Source organism: Bombyx mandarina, chromosome 24 (genome assembly GCF_030267445.1).
Source record: "Bombyx mandarina strain Sakado chromosome 24, ASM3026744v2".
Lineage (NCBI taxonomy): Eukaryota > Metazoa > Arthropoda > Insecta > Lepidoptera > Bombycidae > Bombyx > Bombyx mandarina.
The window spans coordinates 8,918,055-8,930,307 of NC_143230.1; the positions used below are offsets into that span (position 1 = coordinate 8,918,055).

The 12,253-nt window shown below is 37.9% G+C and overlaps 2 protein-coding genes across 2 annotated transcripts; one reads left to right on the forward strand and one right to left on the reverse strand.

Moving 5' to 3' along the window:
• Positions 1-485: 485 nt before the first annotated feature.
• Rpb8 (DNA-directed RNA polymerases I, II, and III subunit Rpb8) lies at positions 486-2,983 on the reverse strand. Its single transcript, XM_028172567.2, has 2 exons — positions 2,569-2,983; positions 486-705 (listed from the first exon to the last, which is right to left on the reverse strand). The coding sequence occupies exons 1-2, from the start codon at positions 2,859-2,861 to the stop codon at positions 546-548; spliced, it is 453 nt and encodes a 150-aa protein (XP_028028368.1). The 5' UTR covers positions 2,862-2,983; the 3' UTR covers positions 486-545.
• Positions 2,984-3,394: 411 nt separating this feature from the next.
• Positions 3,395-9,609, forward strand: Nop60B (dyskerin pseudouridine synthase 1 Nop60B). Its single transcript, XM_028172516.2, has 2 exons — positions 3,395-5,316; positions 6,503-9,609. The coding sequence occupies exons 1-2, from the start codon at positions 3,911-3,913 to the stop codon at positions 6,627-6,629; spliced, it is 1,533 nt and encodes a 510-aa protein (XP_028028317.2). The 5' UTR covers positions 3,395-3,910; the 3' UTR covers positions 6,630-9,609.
• The last annotated feature ends 2,644 nt before the right edge of the window (positions 9,610-12,253 follow it).

Here is a 12,253-nt window from a genome sequence, read left to right on the forward strand (position 1 = left end):
TAAAAAAAACCTTTTTTGTTGATACGAAACTTAATAAGCTCTTTTCAGGATTCTTAAAGCACTATAATTATTTCCATGCTCAATAAACATTAAATTTATTGTATAGACATTACATACGCACTCACGAGAGAACTATTTAACTGGATTACACTTTTATTAGCTTGAACTGTATACCTATTTATAATTTTCAATGTAATTTCCACAGACTTCGAAACATCTTGACAATTTGCACATGAATTGCAGACAGATGGTATACAATAAATTTATTACATTGAGTTAATACACAGCCGCTTATACAAGGTAGGAGAAAATAGTTTCTTTATTGTTTTAAATTATAAGCATTGTACATTCCATAGTTCTTAGAGCGAGTTAATTAACTTCTTGATCACGTAAAAGTTAACTCAAATTTGTATGGAGTTGGAACAGGGTCCCTATGTTTGCCGCTAGGGGCGCTGTTTTCCATCAGAAAAAAAAAAAACCAAAACCATGCTTAAAAATATACCAATTTATTTCTTAGAGTTAAATTTACAAATAATATAATAGAACTAAAACGCTAATTTCTTCATCAACAAATACATGTGCTGGTCAACTTCGAAGCCGTGCAAGTTGTTCGCGTCCCCTTGCAGCCGCATCAGGAGGCCACCGAACGAGACGTAGGCCGCTAATCTGGATGCCGGCTCCATCGCTGCCTCGTCACCTTCTATCCTGGAATAGGAAGAGCACTTGTATTATTGAATAGATATGGGCTTTTTAATACGCTTTTATTACTGGTGGTAGGACCTCTTGTGAGTCCGCACGGATAGGTACCACCGCCCTGCCTATTTCTGCCGTGAAGCAGTAATGCGTTTCGGTTTGAAGGGTGGGACAGCCGTTGTAACTATACTGAGATCTTAAAACTTATATCTCCAGGTATGTGGCGCATTTATGTTGTAGATGTCTATGGGCTCCAGTAACCACTTAACACCAGGTGGGCTGTGGGCTCGTCCACAAACCTAAGCAATAAAAAAAAATAAAGAAAAGTTGCTTCATTTTTTTATTCTTTCCTAACTCCTTGCTTCCCCCTAACGTGTAGGTGAGCTCACAGGGCTCAAACCGGAGTGCTGCTAACACTGGCCCTAGCAAGAGCAGTGCTTCGCAGAATCTACCACCGGATCGGAAACGTGATCGACTGAGAAGATTCGGCGAGAAACTCAGTGGGCTGTGTATATGGGTTAATTCGCTCGTCGAGCCCTTCGTCGCAAGCGACGGTTTCGACACATTGATAAAAAGGACTCCAATATATAGGTATGTAATTTAAGGTAAGGTAGGTAATTTGTAAATGTGTCATCAAACGGACTAACAATAAAGTAAAATAGACCATATCAGAACTATGCCTAAAGATTTTTTTTTACTGTCACCTAGGAATGTATCTTCTATAATCCGATATATACAAATTACCATTCCATATTCACAGTTTCTGAAAAGCTTTCACTGTACACTCAATTGCATTAAATACAACAATTATTAGTCAAACAATGATTACTTTGCAGTAGTTCCAATGGAATACTTTTCCACTGATATCATCCAGACTACTTCAGGGACAAGAATATATTTAATTTTTGATACCGGAGCATAAATAGTAACACAAACAGTATATCATTGTTTTTGCTTAACTAAACGTAACCTTAACTAAACGTAACGCAGTTGAGTTCGTGTCAAATTTGTAATTGAGAACTAATAAATCATTTGGCAGCTATTTCAAATTAGGAGTTGCTTTTAGTCCTATTGACTATCTGTAGATTTTCATATCTGGTGGGTACATCAAATCACAAGTCGAACACTGTATTCTCATACTAAGGGATGAAATTATGCCAGTGTTCAAATCGCATAGGTAAGTATGAATGGTAGGCAATGAAATATAAATGGTCACAAATGGATAAATTTTGTGGGTTTTTACTTTGATCAGAAATGGTGACAGTGCACCGGGAGAGTGGGCAGGTCTATTCGGTGGACTGATATCCTGCTAAAGGTCACAGGAATTTGCTGGATGCAGGCTGCACAGGACCGGCCATTGAGATGAGTCATGGGAAAGGTCTGTGTTCTGACGTTTGTGGGCTGACGATGATGACGAAACCCACAAAATTTATGATTAATTTGATTCCAGGTGGTGGTGGTACCTCATATTGTAGGAAGGTGCCACTCTGCCTATGTACAAAACTCATAATACTATTAAATTGGTTTATATAGGCTTTATAACCACTCGGACATTACAAGTGTTCATCATCATCACCATCACCATCATCATTACCATCATCATTAGCCCAAGGGGTCCCCCGCTGGGCATGGGCATCTCCCAATCCACACCACTGAGCAGTTTTCGGCTCTCATCCACTTCAATATCAAATTGAGGAGCTAATGTGACAGGTAGCTTTATTATAAAGAAAGATTTCCACTGAGGACATGATTTTGCTCGGTAATCGGACGTTCCGAATATGATAGTTAGAAACTTGTACAATTGCTAACTGCATCGGTCAAATATCTTCTGTTGTACGATACCTGCCGCTACAACACCTTTATGTTATAACTAACCTGTATACTTTTCCGGACATGACATATTCGAAACTATCTGCTCGATTTCCTTCGGTCTCAAGAGGGTTCCATTCTCCGCCGTCAGGGTATCCGTTTTCCCTCAACGTCGTGGCCAAAACTAGACGAAACTTTTCGCCTAATTGCATTGGATATATCCAAGAATTAATGTCCAATATTAAATCCATTTTGAATGATTCCGATTCGCAATGCAATCGGCTGACTCTGTCGAACTTTTTGCCCTCCGGATCCATGTCTTTGACGTTGAAAATGTCCTCGAATAGCACACCCGCCATGATCAAGTTTTATCCTGTGAATTTATTTTACTAAAACAATATCAACAACGAACAGTATGAGAAATAAGCACGCTGACTCTGTTGCTGTTTGAAATTTTACGGCACTAAAAAAAACATTGATAATAAATGTCAATGTCAAGTGTGACTTCTTTTTTGAAGTATAGGTACTGAATATTTGGATACTTCGACGGAATATCTCACACTGAAAAAAAGTATCCCATTTTACCTATATTATATATTTGGACTACTTAGATTTGTTTTTACTAGTTCGTTCCTATTTAAAGTGAGAGTGAAAGAAGTTGATAAGGATTTGGTGGAAGGGCAAGATGTTAAATAGTTTAAATTTTTTTGGGTTCTACTATAAAATCTATTGGACTTTAAGCAAATTCCCAACTATGAAGATACTGGGTTTCCTCTCATTCAATAACTTTATATTGTACGTTCCTTTTTGATATTAATATAGCTTTTATTACAAAAATTCGGCTGCATAGTCTTAGTTCTCTTTGCCTATCTATGATATATAATGATAAATAGGCCATGACAAAGTACGAAATTTAGGAGTTGAATAAATCTATGTTTCGTTTTATGTTTAAGTTCCGTTTTCTCTTCAATATTTTTAGTGTAAGTAGTGACTACGATATTTCGTGGCAATTTTTGGAAATCGTTTTTGTATTAAGTGTCAAAAACTAACAAAATATTATTAAAATTATCAATAATAAACGAAAAGGTATAAAACTTCAGTCTAATAAAAATGTGACATGTTTATGTTCTGCTTTAAGGTTAAAAAAATTAACAAGTATCCGAATTATTTTCTGTTTTAATGTTGGCACAACGAGCTTTGCACGTTGGCGCCATCTGACCATAATCATACGCAAACAAATCTGAAGCTAACCTCAACCGAATCGCACGTGCTATATGGCCGAGCATTGTGTTATATTTTCAAAGTTCTTTCAATAAACAGTGCCCGATTATAGGGCATTGTTTACCCAAGTGATTGCGTCGATCGCCTAAAATTAAGAGTAAGAAAAGATACGTGTTAATTCATCAAAATGACGGAGGTACTGCAGCCCGGTAACGATACCCTTTCAGAGAAGAAAAAGAAAAAAAACAAGGATGGTGTTTCGCTGGGAGCTTTTCAGACGATTGGCGACTTCAAAATCGAACCTTCGGAGAGCGTGAAGAAGCTGGACACCGCTTACTGGCCTTTGTTGTTGAAAAACTTCGATCGCTTAAATGTGCGCACTAACCATTACACGCCGCTACCATTCGGCAACTCGCCTTTAAAACGCCCCATCTCTGATTACGTCAAATCTGGCTTCATCAACGTCGACAAACCGAGCAATCCCAGCTCCCACGAAGTAGTTTCATGGATAAAACGTATTCTAAAAGTCGAAAAGACTGGTCATTCGGGCACGCTCGATCCGAAAGTTACGGGTTGCCTTATCGTTTGCATAGACCGCGCCACGAGACTCGTCAAATCACAACAGAACGCCGGCAAAGAGTATGTAGCCGTTTTCAACTTGCATTCAGCTGTAGAGAATATTCAAAAAGTCACACAGGGCTTGGAGAAGCTGCGTGGAGCTCTATTCCAAAGGCCCCCGCTTATATCGGCCGTGAAGCGACAACTGCGTGTCAGGACGGTGTACGACAGTAAACTCCTGGATTTCGACCAGGACAAGAATATTGGGGTGTTCTGGGTTAGTTGCGAGGCTGGATCGTATATCCGGACGATGTGTGTGCATTTAGGTCTGATGCTTGGCGTGGGAGGTCAGATGATCGAACTCCGACGAGTACGGTCCGGCATTCAGGGCGAGAAGGAAGGCATGGTCACGATGCACGACATCCTAGATGCACAATGGTCATATGAAAACCACAAAGACGAGACTTACCTTCGTCGAGTAATCAAACCTCTGGAAGGCCTCCTGATTGCTCACAAAAGGATATTTATCAAAGACAGCGCCGTTAATGCTGTTTGCTACGGAGCTAAAGTGCTGTTACCAGGTATTTTAAGATACGAAGACGGCATCGAAGTTGACCAAGAAATCGTAATAGTCACCACTAAAGGTGAGGCAGTAGCGTTGGCCGTTGCTCTGATGACCACGTCTACGATGGCCTCATGCGATCATGGTGTAGCCGCGAAACTCAAGCGTGTCATAATGGAACGAGACACGTACCCCAGAAAATGGGGTCTCGGACCGAAAGCTTCACAGAAAAAAATCCTCATACAACAAGGGAAACTTGACAAATATGGCAAACCAAATGAGAACACACCAAAAGAATGGTTAAACAGTTACGTCAACTATAATGTTAAGAAAGAACCGGAGAATGGTGACGGTGTCGAGGAAGGCAGCAGAAAGCGAACGGCAAGCACAGCTAACGCAGAAGATCCCGATGTCTCCATAGAGGTGAAGCAGGAAAAGAAGAAGAAGAAGAAAAAGAGAGATAGTGAAGCCCCGTAAGTACTGGTTCTTTGCATTTTGATTATTTGTAGTGGGATTCAGACAATTATGGTGTCTGGTTTCAAGGATTTGTTATTACAAACTAAGTGTGATTTTTTTTATTAATTTTTTTTATTGCTTAGATATGGGTGGCCGAGCTCACAGCCCACCTGGTGTTAAGTGGTTACTGGAGCCCATAGACATCTACAACGTAAATGTGCCACCCACCTTGAGATATAAGTTCTAAGGTCTCAATATACAACGGCTGCCCTGCCTCTCAAACCGAAATGCATTACTGCTTCACGCCAGAAATAGGCAGGGTGCTGGTACCTATCCGTGCAGATTTACAAGAGGTCCTACTACCAGTAATTACGCAAATTATAAGAAATGATGTCTGGATAGTGAGAATTACTGTGGCAGTACTATGCTTTATTTTTATGTGTTTATTTATTTGGGAAACAGCCCAAAACAAACATAATATGTTACAAATAGGTAAACAAACAAACTCCACATGGTGTCCACTGTCAACATCAAATATGATTGTAGAAAGAACAAAGAAACATTCCACATGATTCATCTTCTCGGATTAAAACTGTATAATCTCAAAATTTACTAATTTTACAGGAGAGTGTTAAACATGTGATATTTTTAATATTAATCATCTTGCAGCATTTATTTTTTATTTTTTACCAGTTACATTATCTGTCTTTTAAAGTAAGATAAAATTATGTATTAATTTTGTTAATAGTATTCAAAATATAGGAACTAAAGAAAAAAAATGAAACTATGCTCTTTTGACAGTATTTATGAGAAAAATACTGGTGATACCAAATGATTCCGCAATTAACTCAATTTTGAATATTTTTGGAAATTGTACACTTCTAATGCGAAAAGACGATATATATTTTAAACCTTACTAATACACATTGAAGCTAATGCCTCTCAAAAATATTCCAAAATTACATTTCTATATGCTACAAGTGATAAACGAAATATGCTATAAGATCTGGATGAACTTTTTCTTTTATTGCATATGTGGGTGCTGGAAAATTCATTAAAAACTATTTCTGTCTGTCCTCAAGCTTTCCCTTCTAGTCATATGCAGAACAAATATACTTGTTTGTACGATTACAAAGCCCTAGCTTATTGTGCTTTATTTATACACATTTCTACACAATCTATTCAATTTCTTCATAATTCCAGTGCCGAAGCAGACGCCACTATGGACACATCCGAGTCACCGGAAACAGCAGAACAACCAGCAGATGATTCTGTACGCAAAGAGAAGAAAAAGAAAAAGAAGAAAGATAAACAAGAGGTTGATGAATGAATTTGATGTTGCAAAACAAACAGTTTGTAGATTTTAAACTGAGTTACGTTTAGATTTGAAAGACAACATTGTACAGCTTATATTAAGAAATTGCATTTTTTGAATTCGACATACATTTATCAGTGATACAATAATCGAATATATAAATGTAAAAAGTTGGAGATTTCATATTGAATTAATTGAAACAGAAACAAGATTAATGAAATAAGTATTCTATTCGTAGCAGAAGGTATTTTCACAAAATTAAATGTAATTAATCTAATTTGTAATTAGAGAAAAAAATCTCACACCATCTCTATCAATAATATGTATGGAAATTTAAAAACAAAACTGCTATGTTAAGTATATAAAATTTATTGGTAAATTGGTACCCTTTGGTAAACATTTTGAAAACTAAACACAAAAATGGATTATTCAAAAAGTATCTAAAGTGAACATTTATTAACAAGGCAAGTTTAGGCAACTAGGAAAAATACTGATTACCTTCAAATTTAATTAAATTTCAATATGGCTGCTTTTCACGAGGGCGTTGACCTTGTCTCTCAGCCGATTCTGACAATTTGGTTACATTGTGTGTTGTCAAGAAACTTCAATAAAAGTAATTTTAATTTTGAATATTAACTTCAAATCAAACTAAACTTTATGTTTGATTTTACTGAAATAGTTTCTTTACACATTAAGAATATTAAGTGTAATTACGAAGTAACATATGTATCCATAAATATGTCATAAGAAATGGACATGGTATTAATTGAGAATGGTTCTCTTTTAAGCGTAAAAAATATATGTAAATTCAAATTTTGATGTAGTTCCGTTTGGAATGGACAAATGTCTATGGCGTTTACAATATTTTAACTTTAGCAATATGTTACATTGTGATTTAGCATGTAAACTACTTAAAAAATACTGTTTTTTGAAGTTATACTTCTTTAGGCGCGTTATGAAAAATTGATGAGAGTGAAATTTTACGATGCGTGCGCACCGTGACATAAAATTAACAGAATGAAGTTGCCCACTAAATCGCTCATTACAATACGACCGACCTAACTTGGCTAGTCTGAATATAGCCGCAGGTGAACTGTCCGAACCGTACCGAGAATTACCGAATTTATACGATGTCAAGAAAAGGGATGTACAATATGCGTGCTTGAGGATGTTGTTTAATCGATTTTTTCAAATTGATTAAAATTTAAATTAAAAAAAAATGAAATAAATTTAATAAAAATAAAGTAAAACTTCTTACGCGCGTACATAAGTACACGCACCCTTTTATATGTCTAATCTATTGTGTCACAGAAAGTCTTAAACATTGTCAAAGAATATATATTCTAATCCAAATTTAATTGAGTAGTTAGTAATCTTTAACACTATATCATAGAGTTACAGATCCAATTTGATAATCATATGTGTGTTCTAGCCACACACAACTCGACAAAATCTTGTGTGAATTTTTTTATATGAATATGCATTACATAAATAGAGTATGCATGTATAATAATAACTCCCAACTGCTCCAGACTCTCCTTTAACCGAGCTGAAATCATTTGCCTCAAAAAAAAAAAGGTTAGTCATTTCCGTTCTAAAACTCCAATCCATAAAATTGCCGAACTCAATGTTCAAATTGCTAAAGTTAAAATTTTGTAATTTGTCGTCGTTTATTAAAACATTGTACATTGTTAAGATAGTTTATAAGATTAGTGCATAAGTGGTACGAATGAACAATGACGAATGATGTTTTTTTTTTTCAAAATAAAAGTCCCTAACAACTCTTTTGTATTTTTTAGTGCTTAAACTTAGATTCAGAAACAAAAACCTCAAAATACATATAGAAAATTATTGAACGATAAAACAATTTTAATACACAACTTAAATTAATAAGAAAACTGGCATCTTTTAATGCCGTTCTTGTCGAATGTCTAATAACCAATTTTTGAATTATTTTGATAATTTAATACATTTTCCTGATAATCTATCCTCTAAGTTGCCATAAATTCAGTCTATTTGCCAAGCAATAGATCGTAATGGCTAGGCCATGTTTGGCGATAGGATAGTCTGTGGTGTTTTTGTCCCAATAAAAAAATAACTTAACATTGCATTTATGATACGGGTGTAAATATATTTTATTATTTTTCAATAATAATAAGCCTTTCCCAACATTAAAGGCACAATGGTAGATATAATAGTTTTTATAAGTATATATTATATACATAAATCTATGCGACTGTATTTAGTTAAGATTTATAAAAATAAAATTAGATTTATAGGTTATACGCGGGTTTCCGTGTAAAATCTATTTTGCAAAATTCTGATCGCTTCGCATGCCGAAAATTTTTAATTAGGTGTCGTAAGCTTAAAACTAAAATAAAATGCATTATATTTTATATAATTATATTGTTCCTTTGTTTTAGAATTAGTTTTTTTTTTATCATGTTGAGCGGGTGAAATCTAGATTAAATTTTTAAATGTCATTGACGTAAGTCTTTGATTGAAAATGCTTACTCCTCGTAGAATATGTAACACTAACCAATCTAACCATAGATGAGACATATTATTATATAGACAGCATAACACTGGTGGAAGATAAAACGTATTTACGACTTTGCGTCTCACTCAGTCGTTCGTGACCTTGGAAGTCGTAAAGAAAAGAAAAGAAAGATAAGATAAATAAAATTACTTTACGGCTCATTCAAACGTCTGTAACCACAAAAACTGAAGAAAAAAACCCGGAAATACCTAATTTAAAATGACAATAAAAAACAAGAGGTTAAACCGTGAAGTTGTATTAAAAAAAGCATTTAAGCTTAAGTTCAAGTGAAGTTCTAAAAGTAAATATAAATTTTAAATCCAATATAAATCCAATTATTTGAGGGTTTGAGACCTCTTGGAGTCAAAAGTAAAATATCATCTTGAGTTTACATTTGTAAGTACGTAATGGAGGAAGATTTTTGTGACATTGAAATAAACTATTTTTAAGGAAAAATTTGTTTTATTCTGGGATTTGATTTGACAAGTATTTTTTAAAGATAGTTTAAGACTACGCCAGTCTGTTGCCGAGTGTTGTGGCATCGATGCTCGGCGACGACGAGTCGTGGAAGGCGATGCTCGACTTCTGCGAGTGCACCATCTCGCAGAAGGAGGCGGCGGGGCGCGTTAGAGACGCGCAAGCCCGCCGCCGTCGAGCGGGGGCCAGGGAGGCGGATCTCGCCCAAGCCCTGGCCCTCTAAGTGTTTCGGGTCCCCCTCATATGTCGGTCTGGGGACCGGCGAGGGGGACCTAAGAAGACGTCGTGCAAGCTGCTCTGCACGCGTTTTACGCAAGAGCATCCGGGTGATGGAAGGCCGGCTATCCTCGACCCACGCTGGTTCTCACCCAGCGGGGTATTCCGTAGGATAGCTCACTCTAACCGGCGCCATCTAGGCGGGCTCCGGATAGCCTGCCGACCGAGAGGGCTGGTGGTCGTGGCGCCGACGACCGCCAGTCCGGCGTCCCGAGGGGGAGGGTGATGGGAGAGATGTGCTCCGCACTAAACACTTCACTTTCCCCCTTTGCCTTTTCATGAGTTCTGTCTCATGTGCGGTTTGGACGTTGGTTGTTGAGCGACAGGAGGTTTTAGTCGGTTCGACTCCGACATGCTCCGCCCGCCGTCCCCAGTGGAGGGCGGAAGTCCGGCGATTTCCTCCTGACAAAAAAAAAAAAAAAAACAAAAAAAAAAAACTATTTACAACTAATCTGGATATTACACCGGTCACTCACATGCGTATGAATACGCAAACCCACAAGTGTAGGACGACATTTGCGAATGATTATGCAAAGTTTTCGCTGCATTCGTGGTTTTCCAAGCTTTGTCGGTTTTTTAACAGACATCAAAGCGCGCGAACCTCGAACCTTCGCGTAGTCTCCCACACATTCGCTTGCCCAGTTGCGCCGACGATTGCGAAGGTAACGGACGTATACTATACGCAATTTTCATAGTTCGTGACGTCTACTGTGTAGCGTATCTTCATCAAAAGAAATCCCATAAAAACAGCATGGCTGTTAATGATATCTGGGAAATAATTAAAAACTCTTTTTCTCTTCAATGTTCTATTGACGAATTAAAAAGAAGGAGAAATTCGTGAGACATTCATAAACAAGTGTAGGAGGAAGCGCAAACGGGTTTGCAAATTGAGTATGCGAACCCATTTGCACAGCCGCTAGGTTTGCGAATAAATGTTTGACGGCCCTTCAGTGGCCGGCATTAATTTTGAAGTCGTAGGGTTGTCAATAAAATATTTTTTTGTTTAGATTTTCCTATCAAATTTTGTACTGGGCCAACGAATATCAAAAGGGGAATCTATATGTCGCATCCGGGTCAATAGTTCGGAATATCAACGATACACAAACGTCAAAGTGACAGAATGGCCGTGTCGTGGTTGACGACTTTTAGTAATATTAAGACGGTGGTTTTGATTATTATTTTAAATGATGAAATGTTGTTTTGATAAATATCACAAAATGAAGGGTAGACTCCGTAACGCCACAGTTATAAAATGGCGGTACGTGGACAGAGTCGTGGCATTCCGTGTCAGACAGTCGTTCAGTCCGTATCAGACGGTCCGTCCGTCTCAGTCAGTCAGTCAGTCGGTCTGTCGGTATGTGCAACGAAACTGTCGGTTTATCCTGTCATTGTGAAAGTTGTGTGTGTTGAGTTTCAATAATTATTATTGAAAGGTTTTGTTGACTGAACTGAGTTCAATCGAATACGAGTGATAACGGAAACTACCGCTCAGCCATCCCTGGCGCTGCCACCGCCGACATCAGAAGTGGGATCAGGACTCTACTCTCACTGGTGTGACGTGTTTGAACATGTTTGAAGTACAGCAGAAAAACATGACGCAGATCAGAATACTAGTAGTGGTACGCCACAAGAGCGTGAATGCAGCATACGTAAGTCGTGTAATAACGTCTCTATTACCTCGATGGAAGATCTGAGCCACGAAGAAATCGTCACATCTTACGTTCATGTTGCCCAGTTGACTCTCGATTTATCACATGGCATTTACTAGCGGAAATACGACACGTAACAAGCTGTTGCAAGAAATTAAGGTAAGTGCAAGTCTCAAGTGAAACTTCGATCGCAATAATGGATCTGTCATGACGAGTGGGTAGTTCCGACACGAATAGTTTTTAAGCCAATGACTACTGCTAGAGTTACATGGCACTAGTGCAGTAAACCAAGACATGAGACGGTGAATTGTCGCTGAAACTTTAGAATCTACTAGATTCAATACCAATAACACTACACGTTCGATGACTTCGGGCTCCAGCAAGCAAACAAGAAAGCAAGTTTCCGTGGGGAAGAAAAATTGACACATCTGAAGTCGTCGTGACCTGTAAGATAAGACGCCCGGTGCGTTCGTGTCTGGCGACGCGGCGGTGTTCGGGTCCCGCTGGCGGATGCAAGTTTTTCTGGTGAAGTGCGTGCTTGTGCGTGCTTGACAAGTGTTCACGGTTGGCTTCCGCAGTGTGGGAGTAACATCGTGTAGGAGAGGTGGAACCCGCAAAATTGTAGTTTGCGTGGTGGCTGGTAAGATTTGCTATGGTAAAAAGTTTGCGTGGTGGTAAAATGTCTTGTGAGTCTGTAC